Source organism: Arabidopsis lyrata, assembly GCF_000004255.2.
Source record: "Arabidopsis lyrata subsp. lyrata unplaced genomic scaffold ARALYscaffold_6, whole genome shotgun sequence".
NCBI classification, from domain to species: domain Eukaryota; kingdom Viridiplantae; phylum Streptophyta; class Magnoliopsida; order Brassicales; family Brassicaceae; genus Arabidopsis; species Arabidopsis lyrata.
The window spans coordinates 3,002,658-3,028,960 of record NW_003302550.1 but is presented as its reverse complement, the minus strand read 5'-3'; the positions used below and the strand labels follow the sequence as shown (position 1 = coordinate 3,028,960).

Here is a 26,303-nt window from a genome sequence, read left to right as displayed (position 1 = left end):
TCAATAAAAAAATATTAATAATTTTTTTGACAAAACATAAAAAACTGCTGGAAGATTTGTCGAAATCTGGTTTCTTCGATCTTTTTTTTCATTTCTGCTCCAATCTTTCTCCTTTTTTCACCTGAAATTCTTCATCTCACTGTCACTTCCTTCTCTCTCTATCTCTCTTTATTTTTATTTTTAACAACTTTTTGATTAGCTTCGAAGATTCTTTGTTCCCACGATTGAGAGAAGATTCGACATTGTACATAGAGATCGAGTCATTTGGAACAAAACTATTTTGAAAAATTCTCAACTTTGGGGTTTGGCGTTGTGATTACGACTTGCGTTGTTGTTTCCAAAATTGGATTATTGGTGGATAGAGAGAGGGAGATAAGGAATTTCTGGGGATTGGGTCTTTATCACGCTCTTGTAATTTTGCGAAATTTGTCAACTTTTTTTGCTAGGGGTGAGAAATTAGGGTTTGTGACCTGAATTTTGGGAGAAGAAAGGGGATCTGGGGTTTAGGTCAACGGAATTGGAGCAATCGAGAATGATCTGCTTGTTGGTTTACTAAATCGACGGTTTGGATCTGATCGGGGGAGAGACAGCGCCATCCCATGGCGCTGTTCCGTCGCTTCTTCTACAAAAAGCCTCCGGATCGGCTTCTCGAGATCTCCGAGCGTGTCTATGGTAATAACTCCTCCCTTTTCCTCTGTTTCTAGGTTCAAAGCATCTATAAAAAGATGAACTTGTTGCCGGATTTGTTCTTGTAATTGATGATATATGGGCATGTGATCAAAATTGCTACGAGCTTCTGGAGGGTGGTGGGTTTTTGGCAGTTTGATTGGGATGAGAATTTGAGTATAGCTTTGCAAATGGATGCCTATTTGAGCTTAAAGAGGTTTAGGAATCAGAATCTCTTTGAAGACAATTTATAGCTTTGTGGGATATTCTATTGTTTCCTTTAATGTTCGACGATGATAGTTCTTTGGAAAAAGAGTTTATTTCAGCTTCTGGATTGCACTCGCGGATAGTGATAAATTTTTCAGAGCTTGGAGATTTGTGTTTCCATTTTCTAGTAACTTATATTTTGCTGGAGTAGTTCAAGGTTTCAGAGCTGATGATCTCATAAACTTCTCTTGTTTTTTTCTTCTTCTTTGCAGTTTTTGACTGCTGTTTCTCTAGCGATGTTATGGGGGAGGATGAGTACAAAGTATACTTGGGTGGCATCGTGGCGCAGCTACAGGACCATTTCCCAGATGCATCTTTCATGGTGTTTAACTTTAGAGAGGGGGAACAGCGGAGTCAAATATCAGACGTGTTGTCCCAATACGATATGACGGTAATGGATTATCCACGGCAGTATGAGAGTTGTCCGCTTTTACCTCTCGAGATGATCCATCACTTTCTAAGATCGAGTGAAAGCTGGTTATCCTTGGAAGGTCAACAAAATGTACTGTTGATGCATTGTGAAAGAGGTGGTTGGCCTGTTCTTGCTTTTATGTTATCGGGGCTTTTATTGTACAGAAAGCAGTATCATGGCGAGCAGAAGACTCTTGAGATGGTACACAAACAGGCTCCTAAGGAGCTTCTTCATCTATTGTCTCCTCTAAACCCACAGCCTTCTCAACTCAGATATCTTCAGTACATTTCTAGAAGAAATTTAGGCTCTGATTGGCCTCCTTCGGACACACCTCTTCTTTTGGACTGCTTGATTCTCAGAGATCTCCCACATTTTGAAGGGAGAAAAGGTTGCAGACCAATTTTACGGGTTTATGGGCAGGACCCTAAAGCCCGAACCAACAGGAGTTCCATACTTCTCTTCTCCACACTAAAGACAAAGAAACACACTCGTCTCTACCAACAGGTACTTTCCCGACCATTGTAATCATCACACTGTCTTGTGCGGATTAAAAATATCAGTAAGGGATAGATTATAGTTTTGTGAGTTTTTTTTGGTAATTTATTGTACCAGTTAAATGCTTCTCTACTGAAGAAATATGCGCAAATTTGTGATCTCATCTGCAGGAAGAGTGTATCCTGGTGAAATTAGATATACAGTGCCGCGTTCAAGGGGATGTTGTACTGGAATGTATACATTTGCATGATGATTTGGTGAGCGAGGAGATAGTTTTCAGAATCATGTTCCACACGGCTTTTGTGCGAGCTAATATTTTAATGCTCCAACGCGATGAGATGGACATACTTTGGGATGTCAAGGACCAGTTCCCAAAGGAATTTAAGGCAGAGGTAGGCCGTTGTAAAATTTTCTCTGATCACCTATTGAATAAGACTGTTAAGTTTGAATGCATACTCATATATGTATCAGGTACTTTTCTCTGGCGCTGATGCCGTGGTGCCTCCTATTACAACTTCTACAATATCAGATGATGAGAATGATTTTGATATTACTTCACCTGAAGAATTTTTTGAGGTGGAGGAGATCTTTAGCGATGTGATTGATGGACCTGACCATAAGAGAGACTCGGATAGTTTTGTGGTTGTTGATACTGCTTCAGATGATTCTGAGGGTAAAGAGGTGTGGAAGGGGGATGTGGAACCCAATGCGTTTCTAGATTGTGCATCAGATGATTCAAATCATAAACATGATATGCATGCAGAGACTAGCACGGATCCAGTCAAAGATATCACTGTGGATGATGTACAGTATAGATCGGATGGGAAGGCAGATTCTAATATCGACTCAGTGAAGGATATAGGAATAGATGATGGTGATGAGCAGCGAAAGAGAAGAACCATGGAAGCAAAGGAAAATGATTCTAGAACAGTAGAGACTCAATGCAAAGGTGATGAGGAAAGCAATGATTTGGAATCTATGAGTCAGAAAACAAGTACTAGTCTCAACAAACCCATATCCGAAAAAACACAAGCTACACTAAGGAAACAGGTCGGAGCAAATGCAAAACTGGCTGGAGATTCACTTAAACCGAAGTCTAAGCAGCAAGAAACTCAGGGTCCTAATGTAAGAATGGCTAATCCTAACGCAGTCTCTCGATGGATTCCTTCAAATAAGGGCTCATATAAAGATTCTATGCATGTGGCTTATCCCCCGACAAGAATTAACAATGCTCCTGCCTCAATTACCACTTCTCTCAAGGATGGTAAAAGAGCTACATCACCTGATGGTGTGATTCCAAAGGATGCTAAGACTAAATATCTGAGAGCGTCTGTTTCTTCACCGGATATGAGGAGTCGAGCTCCAATTTGTTCATCACCAGATTCTAGCCCGAAGGAAAAGCCGTCTTCTCTACCTGCTGCGTCTCCTCATCAGGCTCCTCCACCCCTGCCTTCTCTAACCAGTGAGGCCACATCCGTTTTACACTCTTCACAAGCAGTTGCATCGCCACCTCCTCCTCCGCCACCACCGCCATTACCTACTTACAGCCACTATCAAACATCTCAGCTCCCACGACCACCACCGCCGCCACCTCCTCCTTTTTCATCTGAGAGACCAAACAGTGGAACTGTGTTGCCTCCACCACCACCACCACAGCCACCTCTTCCTTTTTCATCTGAGAGACCAAACAGTGGAACTGTGTTGCCTCCTTCACCACTATCTCCACCTTGGAAGTCTGTGTATGTGTCAGCTTTGGCGACTCCTGCAATATGTTCTCCTTCTCAACTTCCTACCTCTTCACCACCTCCACCACCACCTCCGCCTGCATACTATTCAGTCGGTCAAAAGAGCAGTGACTCTCAAACATCTCAGCTACCATCGCCACCGCCTCCTCCTCCACCACCTCCGTTTGCATCTGTGAGGCGAAACAGTGAAACTTTGTTGCCTCCAGCACCACCTCCACCACCTTGGAAGTCTGTGTATGCTTTGTCTTTTGATACTCATGAGGCGTGCTCTACATCTTCTTCCCCACCACCACCACCTCCTCCTCCTTTTAGCTCATTAAATACAACAAAAGCAAATGGAGATCACATCCCCCCTCCACCTCCTCTGCCTTATACGAGTGTTGCACCTACACCAGCACTCAAGATCCTTCCTATTAATGGTTTTTCCACTTCTCCATCTCCACCTCTTCCACCTAGTAAAACAGCTCCACCATCACCTCCACCTTTTAGTAATGCATATTCAGTACCTCCCCCTCCCCCTTCTCCACCAAGTTATGGATCTCCACCTCTTCCACCTAGTAAAACAGCTCCACCACCACCTCCACCTCCTCCTTTTAGTAATGCATATTCAGTGCCTCCCCCTCCCCCTCCTCCACCAAGTTATGGATCTCCACCCCCACCTCCCCCTCCTCCACCGAGTTATGGATCTCCACCCCCACCGCCGCCTCCTCCACTGAGTTATGGATCCCCACCACCACCTCCACCTCCTCCTTTCAGTCATGTACGCTCAATTCCTCCACCTCCTCCTCCGCCACCAGGTCATGGTTCCCCTCCTCCTCCACCACCCCCTCCTTTTGGTAAAACTTCACCTCCTCCTCCTCCACCACCTCCATTTAGAGCTAGTGGACCTCCACCACCACCACCACCTCCGTTTAGATCTGGTGGACCTCCGCCTCCACCGCCACCAATGGGTGCTCCACCTCCACCTCCACCTCCGATGTATGGAACACCACCTCCACCGCCTCCCCCGATGCGTGGAGGAGCTCCACCGCCACCACCTCCCCCGATGCATGGAGGAGCCCCACCACCACCTCCGCCTCCTGGTAGTAGAGGGCCTGGCGCACCGCCACCTCCACCACCTCCTGGTGGTCGTGCTCCTGGTCCACCTCCACCTCCTGGACCAAGACCTCCGGGTGGTGGACCTCCTCCACCTCCAATGCTTGGTGCCAGAGGAGCTGCAGTTGATCCTAGGGGTGCAGGAAGAGGGCGTGGTCTTCCACGTCCAGGTCTTGGGTCTGCAGCTCAGAAAAAGTCTTCCCTGAAGCCATTACACTGGGTTAAAGTAACAAGGGCCTTGCAAGGGAGCTTATGGGATGAGTTACAGAGACATGGAGAATCACAAACGTATTGGACTAACTTTATCTTTGCTTTCCTCTTTCTTCTAAGTTCCCCTCTTGCACATTTGTTTATCCAAGAAACTAATTAGGTGCTATTGGGGTTTTATTGACTATTGTTTTGCAATTAATCATATGTTTCTTTCTTTTCTGCTAGTGCACCAGAATTTGATGTATCAGAAATAGAGACCCTTTTCTCTGCTACAGTGCAAAAGCCGGCTGATAAATCTGGAAGTCGTCGAAAGTCTGTTGGGGCAAAACCTGAAAAAGTTCAACTGGTAATGTGAAATGTTTTCAACACTTGTTATTATATTTTAAATTGCTCTTTTCGCCTCTATAAGCTACTCTGCCGCATCTCTTTTCCCTGGAATTTCTTCTACTCTGTAGCCTATTGCATGTCTGTATACTTTTGTGATTCAATTCGACTCCTTTTGAAGCATTGTTTTTCTTATGGTTTTCCAGATTGATCTTAGGAGAGCCAATAACACGGAAATAATGCTTACTAAAGTAAAGATGCCGCTGCCTGATATGATGGTAAGCTCCGGTACCTACTTACCTGAGTAAAAGTCAACTACTTTCATAGTTTAATGATAATTATTCAGATCTTTCTTTGCATCGTCCAGGCTGCAGTTCTGGCAATGGATGAGTCTGTACTAGATGTTGATCAAATAGAGAATCTTATAAAATTTTGTCCAACCAAGGAGGAGATGGAGCTTCTTAAGGTTACATCTTTACTTTTGAGTTGCATTATCTATTTCTGTCTTTACTTTGGGGATCATTTGTGAAGTATGTGAATTCTGGTTATCATTATTCACTTGTTACTGACATGAGTCCTTGTTCTTGGTCGTAATTGTCTGGTTTTGTGTAGAACTACACTGGTGACAAGGCGACCTTGGGAAAGTGTGAGCAGGTCTGTTTATGTCTTAAGATTACCAATCTCTCACTGTTTTTTGGTTTCTAGTGTAAAATGGTTAGCAATTAGCTTACTGAGTTAATACATTCATCCATTTTGTTATTGCAGTACTTCCTAGAGGTAATGAAGGTGCCACGAGTGGAGGCAAAGCTTAGAGTATTTTCTTTCAAAATTCAATTCGGCACTCAGGTCTGGTGGTATTACTTATACTGTTATTTTCTGTTTATTTTATTCTTTGGAGGACAAAGTTTCAGTTTCACCAGTGTCTGAGTAACTGTAGATTATTGGTCCTATAGATAATGATATTTTTATGTGCAGATAACAGAATTCAAAAAAAGTTTAAATGCAGTAAATTCTGCATGTGAGGAGGTAAGATACTTGCGATAATTAACTCAATTTTTTTTTGTGCAGTCCATATGCATTTCTTTTTGTAAGAATTATCTGCTTATTGCTTGTTCATCAGGTCCGTAATTCGCAAAAGCTAAAAGAAATTATGAAAAAGATTCTTTACCTGGGGAACACATTGAACCAAGGAACTGCAAGGGGTAAGTATTATATTATTCTTGTCTACATCTTTTTGCACAAGACCCTAATGCAAATAAATTTCTCTGTTCAATATGGGCTTGATTCGGTGCCTTTGTTTCATTGCTACTTGTTGTTTTGTCTGTACAAAAATCTGTTGTGGTTGATATGATCATTGCTCTGCTTTCTGCAGGCGCTGCTGTTGGATTCAAGTTGGACAGTTTATTGAAACTAAGTGATACACGTGCTGCTAACAGCAAGATGACTCTCATGCATTATCTTTGCAAGGTAAACTATACTCGAAAAGAGCAGGATCTAGTTTCCGACGAGGGTTGGTTTGTAAAATTGGTATGGCTCAGGAAGGATACATAATCCTAAAACTCTCATTTTTCTTTTTCCAGGTCCTTGCTTCAAAGGCATCAGTTCTACTGGACTTCCCCAAGGATCTTGAAAGTCTTGAATCAGCCTCGAAGGTTTGCAGTTGTGCTTTTTTCGTCCTCTACTCCTTAGTTTCTATTGGCTCACCATTTGATTGTCCTGTCTATTGCAGATACAATTGAAGTCTCTGGCTGAGGAAATGCAAGCTATAATCAAAGGATTGGAAAAACTGAACCAGGAACTCACTGCATCTGAAAGTGATGGTCCTGTTTCTGAAGTTTTCCGTAAAGTATGTTGGTCTTTTTTAATTTTCATTTTGCATATTTTATCAATCAAAAAATTGAGATTAGTTCCATGATTGTGCCACATTACTAAATCTATATTATTTTGTGGAAATCATCAATAACCCGCTGGAAAATAATTCTTCAGCTGGGATTTGTTTTTAGACTTAACTTCTTCCGGATCCTAAAACCTACTTTTATGCTTTGATAACAGACATTGGGGGACTTCATATCCATTGCTGAGACTGAAGTGGCAACTGTATCGAGTCTTTACTCCGTCGTGGTAATTTGTCAACCTCTACTAGATGCCAAGCGCCTTACCTTGACAATGTGTTTGATCCTGAAATGTTTTTTGTTTTGTTTCTTATGTTTGATGACAGGGTAGAAATGCTGATGCACTTGCGCACTATTTTGGCGAGGATCCTAACCGTTGTCCATTTGAACAAGGTATGGCGTGGAATATATAAACTTCAATCCTATTGGGCAATACATTGAAAGAAAAAAGTCCCTATTCGTTATTTAGTTGGAACTGTTGTGTAGCTAATAATAATACCGGGTCATGGACTGCTGCAGTTACTGCAACCCTCTTGAATTTTATAAGGTTGTTTAAGAAAGCACACGAAGAGAACGTGAAGCAAGCAGAGCTGGAGAAGAAGAAAGCTCTTAAGGAAGCGGAAATGGAGAAGGCAAAAGGAGTCAGTCTCACAAAAAAACCAGTTGATGATAGCTGACGAAAAGCTTACATATTATTTTGCAAAATCCGCCTTAATCTCTCAAGAGAACCGAGCTGGTCTTGTAAGCCAGCAAAGAGGCGGTGGTGCTGTTTCTGTTCAAGTAAACCTTTCCGCAAAGCGGCATTGGATGCTTCGTGCAGTTAAAAACAGGCTTGGGTCCTATGAGGAGTGGTTTCGCCTGGGCGGGGGCTATCGAGGAACCATGGGAAGATAAAGAGACAGATCTTTTCTCCAGTCACGTTAACATAGTTGACTCCACATTGATTTAATTCTAACTTGTAAATTAGAATTCTTTCCTGTTTTATATTTTTCCTGATTAGAGGAATTTTTGATAGATTGAAATGTTGTATAGGTTTCAGGTAGAGCGAGAGAGAGTGAGAGATGTAGATCATTTTGTCTATTTAGTGTGTAACTTTGTATACCTCCTTAACATCAATGTTCTTTTTAGAATTCAGACCAATGGAAAAAAAATAAAAAAAATCTTCGTAGTTATAATAAATTAAATCAAACTATACAATAAAAAAAAAATGCACACGCACAAAAAATTGCGCGAGAAAATGAGACGGCACGTGTGTATGACCAAAGTTTCTTAAACGAATCAGCTAAAAGCAACAATCACGTGTTCTTGTTGGATCCAACAAGTTTGAAACTTTCATGGATTGTCTTCTTCTTCCTCCTCCACTGTTTCTTTCTTTCTCATAAGCAAACCCTAGCGAGATAATTTCTTAAACTGAAGATGGCTGAAGATGAAGATCTGTACTGTGAACAACAGCTGATTGGTCCTTTAGATCCCACTTCGTCAATGGTTGTCATCAGAGAATCTCCAATTTTCGCTAAAGACGATAACCTTGTTTTCCCGCCGATCTACCATGAGAATCTCCATGTCGCTTCTTCCGTCTATGGAGTCGATAGGTATCTCGAATCTCCGTCGGAATCCTCGTCTCCGTCATCTTCGTCGAGACGCTCTGGTTCATCTTCTTCTTTTTCGTTGTTCCCTTCTGATTCAGATGGACAAACGTCACCGACTGCGTTTGAATTCGACCGGAAGTCTCCGTCGGAAACTGAAGAAAAATCTCCGCCGTTGTTGCTAAGCGGCGAATCTCCACCGTCGGATTCAGACGAACAATGGCCATTTGAACAGATATCTTCTCCGCGATTATTACCGTCTGAACAAGGCGACAAACCTCCACCGTGCGATTCAGACGGGAAATTACAGAGGAAACCATTGAATCGTGAAGTTGATGTCCTCCACGATTGGTGGGAGCTTCTTCTTGTACGTTTATACTCCAAGTTGAAGAATTTGTTGACATGGTTCTCAAAGACTATCCGATCATTTTATCCAGTTCTTGCCATTGCGATTTGGTGGTGGATGCGTGTACGTGCTCGACGTAAACGTGTTAAAGGAGACACCATGGATCATCTTCGAGATGTGATCAAACAGAGAGACGAGGTATGTTTTTGTGCATACCAAGTGTTTGATGAAATGTCTAAGAGACGTGACATTACCTCAGTTTTTCACATGGTTTACTTACATCTATTGTTTTCTGATTTTGCAACAGAGGATAGTTCAGCTCTTGCATCAGATTGCTCAAATGAATGAGTTACTGTTAAAGCACCATAAGGACGTTGTATCAAGAAGCTGATCCATCACAGATTCAAACCTTTTTAGCTTATTGATTCTTTTGTTTCATGTTTATATTATTTCGCAAGTCTCTCTCTTTCTGTAAAATTCTTACGTTTTAATCTCTCAAATGAGAAAAGATGTAGAAAACTTCCCCAGTTTTACGAGTCAGAGTTACTTCATCCTTCAGGGTTCTGCAAGAACAGATCTTTGCAGTGAAAGGTACTTGAACAAATTGATAATTCATCCTCTGTTCAAGTTTTAACAAAAGAATCTATTGACTTTATATATAGGGTAAAAATATAACAAAAAGTAAAAGAAGTGAGCTTTGAAACAATGTAGAATTTTGTTCAACTAAGTAGGAACTGATTGTGCTTTACCAAACTGGTTCATCGGCTGCTAGCTCCGCGCTTCAATCTTGAGCGGTGTTGTTCTCCGAATATCAAACCTGTTGACAAATTTCAGTGGAAATGTTGTTTCGTTCCTGATCCTCTTGATCTTAGGGCTTAACAATCCCCTGTGACCAAACCCATAAAGCTTGAGCACTTGATTATCCGCGAAGTTGAATGCTCGCTCCATACTCTTTAAGCAACGTTCAACCGCGTAATCCGCATAACTTCCACACGGTTTACATCCAACAAAGTGAGTAATAAATGGCCATCTTTCGTCTCCCAATCCCGGATGATACTTCTCTATCATCTCCTCATACCTATCCACTAATCCTTCCCAAAACCCATGAAGATAGTACTGGTTCTCCACAAAGACTTTCTCCATCCACGTCTCCTTCTGCGAAAGCAACAGATAGATCAATGCAGACTGATCATCAGCTTCGAACGCCGGTCTTCCTTTAAGATTCGCAGTGAGAATCTTCCCGGCTTCTTCCCGAATCGGTCCTTTCGGTCCCATTGGAGCCCAAGCATCCAACAAATCCAAAGACCATTGACAGTTCCTAAACAAGAAGCTACCAGTATTCAAAGCAATCCACGACTTCTGATCAAACAACAAATCCGGATATCCATGGATAACCAAGTTATGATTCTCATATCTAGACAAAGGAATCTCAAACACCATGTCAGTGAACAAAGCATCACTGTCCATCCACCAAATCCATTCAATTTCAGGGTGAGACAACATCAATCTCCTGATCATTGGAAGCTTTGCCCAATACCCAGCAAGCTCCTTGTCCAAATGAGCCATGTTATACACAATCTCAATTCCATGAATCCTACAATAATCAATCTTGTTCTTCACCGATTTCAATAGGTAATGATCACCAATCGGATTGTCACAAGGTTTTGGAGGCGAACCTGTTAAAAGCAAAACCTTAGCTTTACCATTGACAAAACTGGGGAAATCTGGGTTTTGCGTTAACCAAAGTTTCCGTTGTTGATCCCAGTTAGTGATCTTGGGTCCGAGAGTGTACGTCATGTTGAGATCAAGATCCGAATCAGGTGGCTCGTTTGAGTCTGAAAGATCCGAATCGGATCGGATCTCAGCTAGAAGTCGGTTAGTCTCTTCGATTATGTTCTGGTTAACGACGTCGGCGTCAGAAGTTCCGAAGTTAACGCCGATAGTGCCACGTAAGACGAGAATGGTGACGAAGCCACAAAGGATTGTCATTTTTACGTTGTTGAACGTTTTCTGGATCTGTCTGCCACGTGGTGGTGGTCTCCTTCCTGCGCCACTCGCCATCGTCGTCGGAAGAACGCCGGCGGCGGCGGAGGAAGCGCTTGATACGCGCTTCTGAGTCCTGAAACCGTCCTCCTTTGCCATTTTTGTTGTACTTCGTAAAACAGTTTGATCAATGAGCCATTGTTTGTTGTTGTCTACTTGTTTTGTCTGTGAGGTAACGAAGAGAGGAAGCGGACAATTAACAACTTTACAGAGATCAAGATTCAGACATTGATTCGGATTCGGATTCGCATTCAATTTATTGCACCATAAATACTTTAGCAAAACCATTACTAATGTTTTTAATATCATCTTTTTTATAAAAATAATAATTATGCAATCTTGTGTCTTAAGAGATTAAAGAGGTTTCTATTTATGTTCCAGATCATAAAGCATTTCTCGTTAGTCGATTACTCGAGAATTCAAGATTGCAATTCTGCATTCTTGCACAGAGTGATACACATAAAACCATTCTACAAATCTGGATTGCAATTATTTGAAACTTTTTATTTGCTAAAGTATTTATGGTGCAATAAATTGAATGCGAATCCGTATCAGAATCAAAGTCCACATCTTGATCTCTGTAAAGTTGTTAATTGTCCGCTTCCTCTCTTCGCTTCACAGACAAAACAACTAGACAACAACAAACAATGGCTCATTGATCAAACTGTGTGTGTGTGTGTGTGTGTTTGTACATCTACTAAGCTCCATTTTCTTACTTTTTTGGTATTAACAATTATGTATGATTTACGAGTGTATGACTAGTTTTTTGGCAACAAGGCGGATTCCAGCTTTCTGCTGATAATCATACGGTTCCAGAGACAAGAATGCATCAACAACACTCCCCATGGTCAGCAACGATTCGAGCTCCTCACCACTCGGGTTGCTGAAGATTAGTTTCTGACTAGCTCCAGAGGACTCTCTCTGGTGTATCTCTGTTGCATATCGAGCTGCATCTCCATTTATCTCTGTCGCAATACTGCAGAAAACCAAGAAACTAATCAGAAGAAACGTAAAGCAAGCAAGCAAGAAACCATAATTTTGTTTGAAGAACATGGAACCAGAAAGGGAGAGTATAGTTAGGTAACTTACTGTATCCTTGCGTTAGGGTAGTTTACAAAACCCTTCATTGGATTCACGACCGGGTTCCAGCCAGAAGTGGAACCTGAATCAACAGATAGTTTCTGTGCACTACTGTCACATGCTTCGAGTATACTGCACAGGCTTAGATTCAGATCAACCACAAAGTTTAACTTCCGTCTCCCGGTGTTATCCAGAAACTTCCCACTGACTCCAAACCGTACTTTCAGACAAGAACAGTAGAGCTGCAGAGGGGAATCACCGTGAAGTAGCTTTAGTTTCATCATTTCGCTTCCAGGATAAAACGGGACAAGAATCGCTTTGATGTTTGGAAGAGACACCGCATCAGGAGCCAAGAATCCCTCATGGTCACTGGTATTCTCAGGGACAACAATATCAGAGGGTTGAATTTGTTCTTCTTCCATGAGAATGTCTGATTGAAGGTGGTTGTCGGAAGCCATTTCATTCCTCAAGATGCTCATGTTGAACGGATCTGGCTGAGCTGCACTGTTCTCGCTAATGGATGGTAGCCTAACAGAGGTTGTTACAGTATTACCCTCGTGAGATGCATCAATACGTCTCCTTGAACTAGTAGTTCCAGGAGATACCGAATGATCTACATGTGCATAGGGGAGACTCGACTCCTGCGAATAGTAAAAGCATTGCCTCTAATAAGTCCAGTTTTTAAAACACAGCTAGTAGGAGACAAAGGTTCTCAATTTATAAAGTGACTTAAGAGAACATACCAAGAACAAGACAGTAGCACAATATTTGAGAACCTCAAGATTCATTCTAACATCATCCAGGCTCCTGAAGAGAAACAAAGAATTAAAGCACTCCAACTTTTGATAGTTTTGAGGTAAAGAATCAGATTCTTAATGAGTTTTATATACCTATGCGTCTGATTCCCAAGTCCGAAATATCTAGCCAAAGTTGCCATCTGCAGAAACAAAGCACACAGGAATGATAAGACACCTAAAAAATCACCTTAAAACTCAATCAAAGAGATAGAATTCCATGATTTAACATTCTGATCTCGTGGAAAATATCAACATTTTCGAAATGTTTCCTTGTACCTTCATATCACCAGCTCTTCTACCAAACTGCTGAGTTAGCAAACCCAATGAGTCGATGGCGCCTTTTGGCTCGGGTGGTTGACGTCCAATCTCTGCAAATGCTTCTCTGATCCTTGCACAATCAAACCTCAATATGTTGTGACCTGCCCAAATCCTCCCTGCAATAACAACATCCCCCAACATCAAAACACAACATAACATAAAGCTTGAATCTTGGTAATATGATTCAACCAAGAACTCAAAATTCAGTAAAGTACAAAACTTTTCTTTCTAATTCAAAACAGACACGAAACAGAGTTACACAAAACGCAAAAGTAGAAAGGGTTCTAACCATGGAGAATGTCGTAGACAGTATCAGCGATGTCGGCAAACAAAGGTGCCAAAACGACGTCGTCACGCTTGATGCCATTGCACCTGACGGACAAGGAAGATATGAGACTCAAATCTGCAGGTTGGACCAGAGTCGTATAGCTTCGGAGCTCCGTAAGCTTCTTCGGGCAAACAAGGATTGACCCGAATTCTAGAATCGCGAAACGTTGACCTCTGTTTGGTACAGTCGTCTCAACGTCGAAGAAGGCAATCTCGGACCTATCCTCCGGATCCATTGAATAACGGGTCGGGTTCAATCAATTGGTAAATGTGAAAAGTTTCGAAATTTGGTCGGAAATTTTGAGGGAACATCGAGGGATTATATAAAGATCAAAGTTACTTTGTCCAATTCTACAGGCAAAGTGAAAAACATCAATTACTTTAGGGTTTATCTTTCTGGGTAGGTTGTTCCTTGGATTCTCTATTCAGATTCATAATAATCAGAATTCACAGATTCCAATTGTTGATTCCTTGCTTCGTTTGCATGTGTTTGTTAGTTGTACCGTGTACGTAACCTGGTGATATTATCCTTGTTCCGAGGTTGTCTGAGATTATTGATTTATTAAGTACTAAATTTAGTTGTTTTATTTTTGCAATATCAAAACTAAAACTTTACGATAACGTTAGCCCAAATAGAAGAAGAAGAAGAAGAAGTGGAAACCACTACACGGGCTTTTATGTCCTTGACAGCCCAATTAGGGTTACTTTTTTTGTTTCTTTGACAGCATTGTTTATGTTCTTGACGGCCCAATTAGGGTTACTTTAAGTTTAAACAGAATTACAGAAATGTGTGTTTTTTTTTTTGTTTCGTTTAAAAACCAGAAATGTGTTTTGGACCCGAAAATTCAACTGGAAACAGAAAAAAAAAAAAAAATCGTATGTTAGTTAGAACTATTAATAGCAGTTAATTAGATGCACTTTGGACCACTACAATATTCACTTACTAATGATTTAACGAAATATTGCAATAATTCAGTTTTACATTTTTTATTTATTGATTCTGAAGAAATGTTTTTATCAGAAAGTAAGTTTTTTCATCTATTTTCCAATTTATAATACTACTTTATAAAATCTCTACTTTGAGGAACATATAAAATATATCCACGTTTAAAGTTTTTGGCAGTATGTAGTTTGGTTTGATCTTTATCAATGGATTTGTTTTTTAATGAAACCTATTTTAAAATATGAAAAGAATCTTAGGTCAATTTTAATTGAGTGCACATAGGAAATTCTATTAGAAGGAAACGAAATACATAATAAAGGTCTATTTCATTTAATCCATTCATAAACTTTCAATTACAACCCTTGACGACCTTCATCGAATTTGAAGAAGATAGCTTTTTGAGATAGCTCAACGTGTGATTCGTGATTGCAGTCATATGTGGCTACATGTATGTAGCCTATTTTGGCTATGCAGATTATTTGATCTTGAGAGAGTACTTGTAATTAATAGCTACGTTTCTTTTGGTTTTATTTGATCGTGAAGGAGTATTGTATGTCTATTTTTGGTTCAAAACTCTGTTTCGAATTTGGGGTTTTTAATCGGCCGACATAAAAAAAATACAACTTTCATTTTCACACAATTACGAAAATTAAATCATTCATGTGTAGCCACACATAAAAAACAAAAGCTCTCATAAGTCATATCTCTCTCTCTCTCACACACACACACATACACATATATCAGTGAACATTTTTGAAGATTCGTTTTTGTTAGCGGATCAATTTTGCCGGGTCACAGATCCAATTTTGTTGCCACTCATTGCTCTTTACTTTTTGAGTTATTATAGTGTTTGTGGACCTGAAACTATCCATAAAAAGACTATATAGATAAAGCTTATTTTATTTAAATTTATTTTACAAAAGAGTTACAAAAATATAAACTCTCGCGAAAATCAAATACTAATCGATCCACGGGATGATCTGGTTATCCAATTCAAAGAAGCCCTTACTGAATGATACCTAGCACAGTTTAACAACTTGATATATATCTAAGAGAAAACCCTAATCATAATCTTGGGCATATCAACATTGGGAAATTGACAAGCCATAGACAAATCATAAGAAGTTCTTCTCCTCGGAATCTTGATCCGATTTATACATAAAATTGGGATGGTCAAGAAGATAAGTTGACCAACTGGTTATGTCTCCAATTATATCGTCTTCATCAACGAATGTTGATGGGACATCGGACATAAGGAGATCTTGGTTGGACCCACCAGTGTTCTCGGCTTCGTCGTCATCGTTAATGAATTGCTCAAGAAACTGTGGAAAATCATACTCGGGGATGTTGATATCAATGCTCGTACTGAGATCTTCCTTGTTATCGATCATGTGTTCAGATGATTGAGAGAATGAGTCTGGGAGACATGAAGACGACGCAGGAGAACTCAAGGTTCCTTCTATGGAGGTTGATAAGATGTTTCCGATGGAAGAAGCTCTAGCTGCAACTTTGTTTAAGAGCCTTGATGTAGAACTCGATCGTTCAAAACGTTTCTTGCACCTCAAGAAACCACTTTCTATCTGCGTCTCACCACTGCTAATTTTGGGTTTAACACTGTTAAAAGTCGAAGAAAGGGGAAGAGATGCTGGAGTGGTAGAACTCCATTGTACCGAGTGCTCATCCGGAATGGATTTATCTTGGCAATCAAACTTTTTGGGCACGGCCGAACCAGGGTTAGAAGAATCTAGTGGCTTGTGTGTCACGGGATCAATGCCATTATCGATCAAACGTTTCTTGAGATGTGTGTTCCAATAGTTCTTGACCTCGTTATCCGTTCTTTTTGGCAAATGTCTTGCTATGGTGGACCACCTGATAAATAACAAAAATAGGTACATATCAAAACATTGATGATCATGTCTTAGTTAAACTGATATAAGCACAAACAAGCCTAGAGAAATGCTATACGTACTTATTGCCACGAGAGGCATGAAGCATGATGATAATCTGCTCTTCCTCATAGCTAAACTCTCCTCTCTTGATATCTGGTTTCAAATAGTTAGTCCACCTTAATCTACAACTCTTTCCACACCGTTTCAGCCCTAAACTCGAAAAGCCATGAAAATATCAATTAGACTATAAATAATACATATTAGACACAAATTGTAATTCGTGACAAAAAGAAAAAAACAGAGACAAAAATGCGTCTATATATAGTTATGTACCAGCTTTTTCTGGAATGTCACGCCAGCCTCCTTCACCGTGGTCGTGGATATAAGAGATGAGTTTCTTATCCTCTTCTATAGTCCATGCTCCTTTCTTCAATCCTTCTCCGATACAACATAGTCTCTTTGACATTTTCTTAGTTATATCTAGAACAAACGTACGTGCGTATAAGAAACGAAAATCAGAATTCAGAAATACTGTAGTACTTAATGTAGGATATAGAGATTACGAATACGGTTATTATATTTTTTGGTCAAGGGTCTAAGCTTTTTTCCCTTTCTAATCAAGATCATTACAACGACAATAGATCAAATAAAACTGAAGAATATTACCAAAAAAGAAGGAAAAAAAAAGATCAAAGATCTACGGAAGTCATTTGTACACGTACGATCTACCTCTTCATATAGACTATAGCTCGGTAAGTCTCATGCACTCGTGACAGTATACTTTTAAATCCACGTAAACTAAGTAAATAGGCATGTTAAGCTTATCCGCTAGTGTAGTGGTTTTTAGTAGACAGGTTTTCTATATATTATTATCTTAAAGAAGAAAAAAAAAACTAAATATCGCTTACCGTTTGTGAAAGAAATTTATGAATTATTATCAATTCTTTGCTGCATTATTTACAATTCACCAGCAATAAAAATGGCAGATAGTGATATTTGTCAAGTCCCTGCAGGAAGGAAGTTAGGTATAGTAGCCAGACTCTTGGACGGTGCACGTTTTTGGGCTTCTTTGTCTGTCTTCCTTCCCATATACAATGTCACAGCCTTGTCCCTCTAGGCTCTATCCACTTTTTTATTGCGTCATTAATTAAGGTATTATGTATCTATGATCTGATCTAAATTATTTTCACATTTTAACATGTTATCGTATTGATATCTAAAAACAACCAATTATGGTCTACTTATTCTAATTGGATAACATAAAAATAAAAACATTCAATGATCTCATTATCCAAAGCACTCGTATCACATATGCAGGGCCAGCGTTGAGGGGGTGCAAGAGGAGCAAATGTATCAGGGCCAAATTTTTTTTTGGGTAAATTTAAGGTCCCAATTTTTTAAAAAAAAAAAGAAAAAATGATAACTTTTAAGATTTTAAGGTAATTTTAGTATGTAAAAGGCCCAAATATATATTTTTAGTATAAAAAAGACCAATTTTAAAGATTTTTTTAACATAAAAAAGGCCAAAAAAAAAATTTCTATGAAAAAATGGTCAATTTTTAAGATTTGTACATGGACTCTAAATTAATTGAGCCGACCCTGCACATATGATGATATCATTGAATGTTTATTAAATTGGTTTTGATGCACACAAGATTCTTCGGGTCACAAATTCAATTATATTTCTTCATTTGCTCTTAGCTTATGAGTACATATATGATTAACGATTTGTGGACTATAAAATATACACAAACTGGGAACAACGTTTTTTTTTCTCGTTTGTTTTATTTATTTATTGGTAAAAAGAAAATCATGGTGCGGTCTGTCCAACGAACGATTACGAAAGATCACGGAACTTTATATGTAAATTTGAAACAATATCAATATACTATATATATATGAATATTTACCACAAAATAAAATATTATGAATATAGCTTTTAGTCTTCCAAGAAGTTGCATTTGATCGGTGGATATTTTTACTTCTGAATGCATAAACATCAGTGGTACATATGAATATATGATATTATATATATATATATATATATATATATATATATATATATATATATATATATTGCCACATCTCACTAAAATAATATCGTCTTATTTAATATATTCATAGGAAAATTCTCTATTTTGGCATGTTCGAATTGGACTAATGTTTTTTTTAACCGGTCAATTTGATTTATATCCCTGGTTGGACAATATAGGGCAGAGAACGTCGAAATTGAGAGCCAAACTCTTTTCGCGTATACGAAATATAGAAAATTAGTTCATGGAACAAGTAAAATTAAATGGCATTATTTGAATATTACTGCAGGTACATGCGAAGAAATTATCAAAAAAAGCCGTATTTGCCTAACAATTGGTTTTATCAAATTTGTCAAAAAAATATTCGGGAAAAATTAATATATATATATATATATATATATATATACTTTTGGCACCACATTTATTATAATTTTTCATCAAATGCTCGATAAATTGAAATGACTTCGTAGAAAAAAATTAAATTATTTTTGTTGTTTAAGATTTTACATTAAAAATAGAAAATGACGACATTTTTAAAGAAAAGAAAAAATTATATTTTGTGAAAGCATAAATGAAAGTTTTAATCGACACTTAATAAGGAAAAAAATATGATTGATATTGATATGTGACGAATTATTATAATAATTGAATTATTAAGAAATGGATGCTTTATGTGATACTTTATTCTCAGAAGGACATCCACAACGATCAAAATAGATATAAACAACGAAAGAAAAAAAAAAAAAAAAAAACTCGTGTCTCCCGCGAATCAAATACTAATTGATCCATGGCATACCATAAGGTCTCTAACTAAGAGAATCCATTATTGAATATTAATATATAGTGACCCTATAATGGACCTTTACTATAACTTGACAAATATCTAAGAGAACCATGACATTAACCGGTCAACTCTAGTCCGGTAATCAATCAACGGATCATATGAAGTTCTTGTCGTCGTAATCTTGGTTCTTGTCATAATTAAAATCGGAATGGTCAAGGAGATAATTTGACCAACTGGTTATGTTTTTCATCATGTCGTCTTCACCAACGCTTGTTGATGAGACATCAGACATAAGCAGATCTTGGTTATATCCTCCTCCAATATTGTTAGCTTCTTCGCCTTCATTTTTACTAAACTGCTCAAGAAACTGCGAGAAATCATATTCGGAATTGTTGATGCTGATGTCTTCTTTCATATGATCAATTATGTGTTCAGATGACTGACAGAATTGATCAAATTCTTCCATCTGAAATTGACTTGTTTCGGAAGAGTCATGATTGAGACATGAAGACAACGGTGTAGAGCTGATCAAGGTTCCTTCGATGGAGGCTGCTAAGATATTTCCTATGGAAGCAGCCCTAGCTGCCACTTTGTTTAACAGTTTTGATGTAGAACTCGATCTCTTAAAACAGCGTTTCTTGGAGCTCAAGGAAACATCATTTTTCGGTGTCTCATCACTGCTGCTTATCTCCTGTACATTGTAGGAACTTGGAGGAAGAAGAGACTTTGGAGAGATGGAACCCGCCGATTGCGATTGCTCTTCCGGGTTTGAATCATAGGCAAGTGGCTTGTGGGTCACGGGATCGATTCCCTTATCGGTCAAGCGCTTTTTGAGATGCGTGTTCCAGTAGTTCTTAATCTCGTTATCCGTTCTTTTGGGCAAATGTCTCGCTATGACTGACCACCTTTTAAGTAAAGATAGATCAAAACTTTAATAATGTGTTAATTAATACACTTATTAATATCGATTTTGACAAGCTAGGATTTTACTTGTTGCCGCGAGAGGCGTGAAGCATGATGATAATCTGTTCCTCCTCGTAACTAAACCCTCCTCTCTTGATATCAGGTTTCAAATAGTTAGCCCATCGCAATCTACAACTCTTTCCACATCGTTTTAGTCCTAAACACCATCATTTGTCATCAAAACACCAATTAGATATATATCACTTTTTTTTGAGTTTAATAAAATAAGAAACGAATAATAAAGTGGCAAGAACGTCAAGAAGTGGTAGTATAATATATATATACACATAATAATTAAGCACATATATACCAGCTTTTTGGGGGATGTCACGCCAGCCTCCTTCACCGTGTTCATGAATGTAAGAGATGAGTTTCTTGTCTTCTTCGGCGGTCCATGCTCCTTTCTTCAGCCCTTCTCCCACACAACATGGCTTTCTTGACATTTTTATTTTTCTCTTTCGATATAAATTAATTTACATACAATCTTTAGATAATTAAGAAAATAAGCAAAGAACCAAAAAACCAGAAACGTCGTCGAATTTAAGGCAAGAGAGTGATAGATCTGTTGATAAGAACTCTGATGCATCTGAATATGAAACTGACTGAGAAACTGTGGTAGACCGTGGAATATTGATTGTGTGTTTTCATATTCAATTTTTTTTTAAAGAGTGACAAGGGCAAGATATATCAAAGTTTAAGACATTGCAAGCTACTACTCCCTCATGCATAATTATATATGTTTATGAGCATATATATATATATAAGCCCTATTGGCACTCGTGTCGATATACTTTTTGAAATAACTTAAATAAGTAATAAAGATTTTAAAATAATAAGAATATCAACTCATCATCAAGAGTACTTTGACCCCCCAAAAAAAAAAAACTCATCAAGAGTGTGTGAGTGACCGGACCTTTTTGGAACTGTTCAAATGGTTTGAGAGAGACTTATGGAATATTTTCTGCCACTAGATAATTATCAACATCGTAAATACAGGACAACTTCAGAAGTTATCATATCAGTTTTATTAGAGTTAATTCGATAAACGGTAATGAAAAAAAAATGTGGAAAAAAGGACAACTTCATAAGTTGCTCAGTTGCTCTTACCAAACAATAGAAGAGTATCGACAAATTAAATGTGGGATAAATTTTTGTGCGTTATTTCTTTAAATAGATTTATAACGTAATTCTTTTTGGTATTTTCGTAAATAGATATTATATTTAACATATTAAATAATAAAATAGATGTTAAAATAATAGTTACTCATACATATATATATATATATGATGAATAGTTGATCAAATAGATGTCCACGTAAAAATACATTTAGAAAAAATGTTCCCTAAAATAATAAAAACCGTCAAAAATATTAAATTGATATATTATATGTTCACATAACAATAACATATTACAAAAACAAGAAATTATACGTTGTGAAATAATTGAATGATAACTGTCTAAAACATGTTTTTTTTATCTAGTGAATAAAATAGAATAAAATTTATTTCATCTATTCTTTTTCAAAATTGGTCCTATTTGTTTGCCACTTTGGGTGTAAGTATGTACACTAAGAGCATCTCCAATGGGGAGTTGTCTCCATGAAGCTCTCTCAATTTTTTTATTATAAATTTGTTGAAAATTTGAGATGAGAACTTTTGTTTTTTTTTTTTAATTTTTCATAGTCAAATGGTAGGTTCTCTTGTGAGGTTCTCTTAGGAAAAAAAAATTATAAAAAATATTCTTTCATAAAACTTAATAATTATTACAATTCATAAAAATATTAAACATACATGACAAAATAATGTATAATTATAACAATATAATTTTGTCATAAATCATGAGCTAGTAATAATTTTTAGTTATTTAACTATAACAATATAATTTTGTAATTTTGTCATAAATCATGAGCTAATTTTGTCATAATATAATTTTGTTTATAAAGCCAACAAAACAAACTCCAAGTCTTGTACATCTATGAACACAATCGACCAGATTTTAACATTTCTCCCTTTTCAGAGGATTAGGTCGCAAAGAGAATCTTACCAATGTGGTTACTACTCTCCATAAGGCTATGAGCTTCTGCTGCTTGAGACAATGGTAAATACTTGTGAATCACTGGTTTTACATTCCCCCCTTCTATCGCTGGCCAACCATTCTTCTCGACTTCCGCACAACAACTTTGTTTTCTAACCCAAGCTATCAAAAACGAGTAACAATAGTGGATACATGACAAACCCAATTGATATCCAAATCAGAAGAATCTAAAGAAACATACTAACAGGAAACAACTTGAAGGAAAAAAATATTTTCTGAGAAACTCTAAATTGGCCAACCATCTTCTCCTATTTGCACACTACATTTGCATGAGTCCTTATGTCAAGATTCAGGTAAAAGAGTTCTATAGATTAAAAAAAAAACATTCATCCTCTTTACCAGACTTCTCGTAAAGAACAGGATATGGTTGCAAATGACTGCAAAAAAAACCTTCATCCTCCTTCATTCTTTTAAGCGAAACTAGATGAAACAAATGACTTATAAGTTGGAGTGGCTAGCTTGAGGGTGCAGAAACAGATATCCTAAACAGCTTCGTTGTCCAAAACCATATAAGTTCATTGAAAGAAAGAAAGATCACTACAAATTCCATAGAATATAAAAATTCAAAATGCCAGACAAAAAGACAATCCCATTCACGTATTGAATAATCTAAGAACCAAATACATTCTTACCAAAACAAGATTAGCTCTTATTAAGGAAACTGATATTGAAGAACACAAAATCACCAAACCATCTTTCATAAATCTAAATTGATCAAAGATAGTTTAAAGTTGATTACCTCAAAGGATATTTGCAAGTTCCCTGACCTGAAAACACACACAATGGGGGAAGATTACTTCAACAAGATGCACAAATGTATCAAATCTGAATCTAAAACAAGAGATCATCATTATAAACCTGATTCCACTACCCTAACAGATATAAGATTTCGATTTCAGAAGAAAGCTTTTACTGGGATTGAGTGAAGTAAGAGCAGCGTTATTGTTGAAATTGCAAGCCTCGTCCTCTTTGCCGTTCTTCAGAGAATAATTGTTGAAAACAAACGACGCCATTTTCTGAACATCCGTCGGGTCGTTACAAGGTCCACCTTGTTGAATCGGACCACAATCAGCGCCGCTTTATCTACAATCCCACTCAATCGCCGTCTGTAGCGATGAATCAACCGGGTTGGTCTTCGCCACACACCATAACCGCGTCGCGTCGATCGGCTTCGAGAGAGAGAAACAATCGGGTTTGTTTTTTTTTGCAGAAGGAAAAATAATGAAACACAAGACTTTTTTTTTTGTTTGTTAAAAATGATGCTCCAATCAGAGATCGCCACGTATACGGCTCTCTCAATTGCCCAAATTTCTCTGAAAAGAGACGATTCTCTCATTTTATATCTGTTTTGATTTATTTTTTTGCCAAATAAACAAGAGAACCGATCACAAATATTGAGAGAATCTCCCGGAGATGCTCTAACGCTGTATTCAAAATTAAAATAAAGTAATTTTGCTCAATTATTAATATTCGTTTCTTCTCATCTGATCACATATCAGTCCAAGCGAACCCATCACATTTCACATCTCGCAATCTCACTTGGCATTCTCTATATATAGTTACGCCTCTTCGGAACTTGCAGAGTTAACTCAAAACCAAACACCCACATAAACAAATCATTGAAAATAGCTGCATATATAAGGTGGAAATATGCTGAAGAAACTTGAGATGGAACGACAATAAAGTAGTAAGAAAACTATTTACAGACAAAATTAACGTAACGTTATTTGTTCTATAAAAAACTTGTGTTCCAAGATAGATTTAAGCCAGTTGAACAAAAAAAAAAACAAAAAAAAAAATCAAGCCAAAACTCAAAATGAAACACAACAAGAAATTAAAATCTGTAAAATGTCCAATATTTTTTTATTAGTTAAGACATTTCTAGTGAGCGAAAGAAAAATCACATCAATTTTGGTATATAGTAAAATTTGATCTAATCCACATGGAAAATCTTTTGTCGACTCAATCAAACCATTCAGCCAGACTTGTAAACAGTTCTACTTTTACTTTTTTTTGTTAGGGTTTTACGTTTTTGAATAGTGAGAAGAAAACTCCAATAAAAGGAAAAAAAAAACAAAATAACTAAAAGTCCCTTTTTCAACAATATACTTGATAAAAAATGCTACATGCTACTATGCTAGTAAGTGTCCTATCATTGATTTTAAAATTAATGAATTAATTATTACATACAAAATATATAGTATCTTTCTAGTTACCCTCACTCTCTCTCGAATTACTCGGTCTCTCTCGTTTAGGTATTTTGTTCTAGTTTATTGTAATTTCACAAACAAACTGTTTAAATATTTTCTCATCGAAAACGAAAAGTACCATGTGGTGAAAATATTGTTATCAGTGGCCCCTACCGAATCGATCACTGGTCGAACTTGTGGTGTTTCAAACCATTTTCTATTACCAACCACGTGGATTTAAACCTATTGCTGGGCATGGGCCAAACGTCGCATTGCGATGCCACCAAAGTTCCAATCCATAATTTGGGAAACAATGCAATCATTGAAAATGGTAAAATTATGTGGCATCATTTTCTTTTATTTTATTTTTAAAAAAAAAAAAAATTCCGTTTCACCATGTTTTTTTTTTTTTTTTTTTTTGTTAAAGTTGGGTTATTTCACCATGTTGAACGTATACAACTAAACAAACAAAAAGTTGTTAATCACAACCTACAGTATGGTTGTAGTAATTTTGTGGAATGAACGACTGTTTGGGGTTATAGTGAATAATCCACAGTAAAAAATTATATTTTATGTGGACTAACAAAAAAACAAAAAAAAAATTAATATTTGAGAATCGAAAGAAACACAAAAACTAAATGTGATTCACATTCCGCTTACTAAGAAAACACTGATATTACTGTCTAGTGGATTAGTATTTAGATATCAATTTAAAATAATAATTATACTACAACCAATAAGTATTACTTTTAATTACTTTTTTTTTTTTTTGATAAAGTGTTACTTTACATTTTTTTAATCCACTGTTCTATCCAATCGATCCAAATGATCCCATATTAGGTTCCATTTGACAAAAAACACTGACACTAATTATGTGTTAGAAAATCAAATTTGTCTTGGTAAAAATAAGACAAACCTGAAAAAAACAAAAGAGGATCTTTATTTTACTTTTCAAATGTGGGCAGGAAAACTAGCTAGGTATTAAAGACTTGTCCCAAATCATGAGTTTCATTTATTATTAATGATCTTTTTTATCACTGATTAATCATTACTGGTTAAAATTTTCAGAATCACCCTATATATCTACCGACGCAACTAAATAGGTATAGCAATAAATACTATTTATCATTAATCTTTAGTATGTCTGTTGTATGTTGCTTAGCCTTAGGTTGTCACTTTCGTCATTATAAATGCAACTGAAAATACTATGGGATAATTGAGATTTGTGACAAGTAAAACACGATTTCAATGGAGAGACGAGGGGCCGCTCACTTTGATCTAGTCCTGGGCACAAATATGGATCCACATAGAACCGAACCGAACCGAACCAAAATTGATGAGTATGGTTCGGTTCTGGTTCTAATAAAAATATCGATTGGATCTTGAATTTCAGATCCATGGGTATTGGTTCGGTTCGGGTAAGAACCGAGATCCAAATGGGTACCTGAAAAATATAATTCACTTACCTATATCTATATATCCCAAAGCTCAAATCCATACAAACCTAAACCTAAACTCAAGCCCAACAACCCAATATATATATTTCATAAACCTAAAGAGAAACCTTGTAATATCTGAGATTGAAGATCAAGATAAGCTTGAGAAAGGTAATATCTCTTGTCAATTTTCTTGAATACTTGTAAATCTGTGTAGTTTAAGTGTCTTAATTATTGTCTGTTTTGATGTTTAGAGTTTGAGTTTGGCTGCGAAGGGAATTAAGCCGACTCACGTTTTGTTAAGGAGATGGTGATGGACTCTTGTTTCTATTCAGGTCATTTTTTTTTTCTTTCTCTAGTTCTATTCT

At 37.4% G+C, this 26,303-nt stretch overlaps 6 protein-coding genes across 8 annotated transcripts; 2 read left to right on the top strand and 4 right to left on the bottom strand.

The window, feature by feature from the left end:
* The first annotated feature begins 38 nt into the window (after positions 1 to 38).
* Positions 39 to 8,266, top strand: LOC9309391 (formin-like protein 20). Of its 2 annotated transcripts, XM_021023230.1 has the most exons (18): positions 39 to 672; positions 1,146 to 1,849; positions 2,011 to 2,232; positions 2,312 to 4,020; positions 4,123 to 4,968; positions 5,116 to 5,236; positions 5,421 to 5,492; positions 5,582 to 5,680; positions 5,827 to 5,868; positions 5,980 to 6,060; positions 6,190 to 6,240; positions 6,335 to 6,416; positions 6,587 to 6,681; positions 6,795 to 6,866; positions 6,944 to 7,060; positions 7,267 to 7,335; positions 7,433 to 7,499; positions 7,626 to 8,266. In XM_021023230.1, exons 1-18 carry the CDS (start codon positions 600 to 602, stop codon positions 7,781 to 7,783), a joined length of 4,680 nt encoding a protein of 1,559 aa, XP_020878889.1. In that variant the 5' UTR covers positions 39 to 599; the 3' UTR covers positions 7,784 to 8,266. The 2 variants fall into 2 exon arrangements, with proteins under 2 accessions (XP_020878889.1, XP_002873323.2); XM_002873277.2 differs by having other exon boundaries at positions 2,312 to 4,968.
* Positions 8,267 to 8,397: 131 nt separating this feature from the next.
* Positions 8,398 to 9,589, top strand: LOC9307359. Its single transcript, XM_021023234.1, has 2 exons — positions 8,398 to 9,236; positions 9,346 to 9,589. Exons 1-2 carry the CDS (start codon positions 8,523 to 8,525, stop codon positions 9,427 to 9,429), a joined length of 798 nt encoding a protein of 265 aa, XP_020878893.1. The 5' UTR covers positions 8,398 to 8,522; the 3' UTR covers positions 9,430 to 9,589.
* LOC9307358 (probable xyloglucan 6-xylosyltransferase 3) lies at positions 9,488 to 11,318 on the bottom strand. Its single transcript, XM_002871242.2, has one exon. It carries the CDS (start codon positions 11,178 to 11,180, stop codon positions 9,807 to 9,809), a length of 1,374 nt encoding a protein of 457 aa, XP_002871288.1. The 5' UTR covers positions 11,181 to 11,318; the 3' UTR covers positions 9,488 to 9,806.
* Positions 11,319 to 11,821: 503 nt separating this feature from the next.
* LOC9307357 (protein NEN1) lies at positions 11,822 to 14,138 on the bottom strand. Its single transcript, XM_021023233.1, has 6 exons — positions 13,566 to 14,138; positions 13,235 to 13,392; positions 13,052 to 13,098; positions 12,905 to 12,968; positions 12,171 to 12,802; positions 11,822 to 12,057 (listed from the first exon to the last, which is right to left on the bottom strand). The coding sequence occupies exons 1-6, from the start codon at positions 13,837 to 13,839 to the stop codon at positions 11,826 to 11,828; spliced, it is 1,407 nt and encodes a 468-aa protein (XP_020878892.1). The 5' UTR covers positions 13,840 to 14,138; the 3' UTR covers positions 11,822 to 11,825.
* Positions 14,139 to 15,411: 1,273 nt separating this feature from the next.
* Positions 15,412 to 17,403, bottom strand: LOC9307356 (transcription factor MYB76). 2 transcript variants are annotated; one of them, XM_021020427.1, is made up of 4 exons: positions 17,344 to 17,403; positions 16,769 to 16,915; positions 16,516 to 16,645; positions 15,412 to 16,415 (listed from the first exon to the last, which is right to left on the bottom strand). In XM_021020427.1, exons 2-4 carry the CDS (start codon positions 16,899 to 16,901, stop codon positions 15,662 to 15,664), a joined length of 1,017 nt encoding a protein of 338 aa, XP_020876086.1. In that variant the 5' UTR covers positions 16,902 to 16,915; positions 17,344 to 17,403; the 3' UTR covers positions 15,412 to 15,661. The 2 variants fall into 2 exon arrangements, with proteins under 2 accessions (XP_020876086.1, XP_002871286.1); XM_002871240.2 differs by lacking the exon at positions 17,344 to 17,403 and adding an exon at positions 17,165 to 17,326.
* Positions 17,404 to 19,133: 1,730 nt separating this feature from the next.
* Positions 19,134 to 21,089, bottom strand: LOC9307355 (transcription factor MYB29). Its single transcript, XM_021023563.1, has 3 exons — positions 20,526 to 21,089; positions 20,243 to 20,372; positions 19,134 to 20,157 (listed from the first exon to the last, which is right to left on the bottom strand). The coding sequence occupies exons 1-3, from the start codon at positions 20,656 to 20,658 to the stop codon at positions 19,407 to 19,409; spliced, it is 1,014 nt and encodes a 337-aa protein (XP_020879222.1). The 5' UTR covers positions 20,659 to 21,089; the 3' UTR covers positions 19,134 to 19,406.
* Between the last annotated feature and the right edge of the window lie 5,214 nt (positions 21,090 to 26,303).

Bases quoted from the DNA above. Each gene is read 5' to 3' on its own strand.
- LOC9309391 (XM_002873277.2), top strand. From the start codon at position 600: ATGGCGCTGTTCCGTCGCTTCTTCTACAAAAAGCCTCCGGATCGGCTT. The intron at 6,682-6,794 runs GTAAACTATACT...TTCTTTTTCCAG, and splicing joins TCATGCATTATCTTTGCAAG to GTCCTTGCTTCAAAGGCATC. The intron at 6,867-6,943 runs GTTTGCAGTTGT...TGTCTATTGCAG, and splicing joins GTCTTGAATCAGCCTCGAAG to ATACAATTGAAGTCTCTGGC.
- LOC9307359 (XM_021023234.1), top strand. From the start codon at position 8,523: ATGGCTGAAGATGAAGATCTGTACTGTGAACAACAGCTGATTGGTCCT. The intron at 9,237-9,345 runs GTATGTTTTTGT...ATTTTGCAACAG, and splicing joins TGATCAAACAGAGAGACGAG to AGGATAGTTCAGCTCTTGCA.
- LOC9307358 (XM_002871242.2), bottom strand. From the start codon at position 11,180: ATGGCAAAGGAGGACGGTTTCAGGACTCAGAAGCGCGTATCAAGCGCT.
- LOC9307357 (XM_021023233.1), bottom strand. From the start codon at position 13,839: ATGGATCCGGAGGATAGGTCCGAGATTGCCTTCTTCGACGTTGAGACG. The intron at 13,099-13,234 runs GTACAAGGAAAC...TTGTTTCTGCAG, and splicing joins GAAGAGCTGGTGATATGAAG to ATGGCAACTTTGGCTAGATA. The intron at 12,058-12,170 runs GTAAGTTACCTA...GGTTTTCTGCAG, and splicing joins TACCCTAACGCAAGGATACA to TATTGCGACAGAGATAAATG.
- LOC9307356 (XM_021020427.1), bottom strand. From the start codon at position 16,901: ATGTCAAAGAGACTATGTTGTATCGGAGAAGGATTGAAGAAAGGAGCA. The intron at 16,646-16,768 runs GTACATAACTAT...TTTCGAGTTTAG, and splicing joins TGACATTCCAGAAAAAGCTG to GGCTGAAACGGTGTGGAAAG. The intron at 16,416-16,515 runs GTACGTATAGCA...GTTATTTATCAG, and splicing joins CATGCCTCTCGTGGCAATAA to GTGGTCCACCATAGCAAGAC.
- LOC9307355 (XM_021023563.1), bottom strand. From the start codon at position 20,658: ATGTCAAGAAAGCCATGTTGTGTGGGAGAAGGGCTGAAGAAAGGAGCA. The intron at 20,373-20,525 runs GTATATATGTGC...GATGGTGTTTAG, and splicing joins TGACATCCCCCAAAAAGCTG to GACTAAAACGATGTGGAAAG. The intron at 20,158-20,242 runs GTAAAATCCTAG...TTTACTTAAAAG, and splicing joins CACGCCTCTCGCGGCAACAA to GTGGTCAGTCATAGCGAGAC.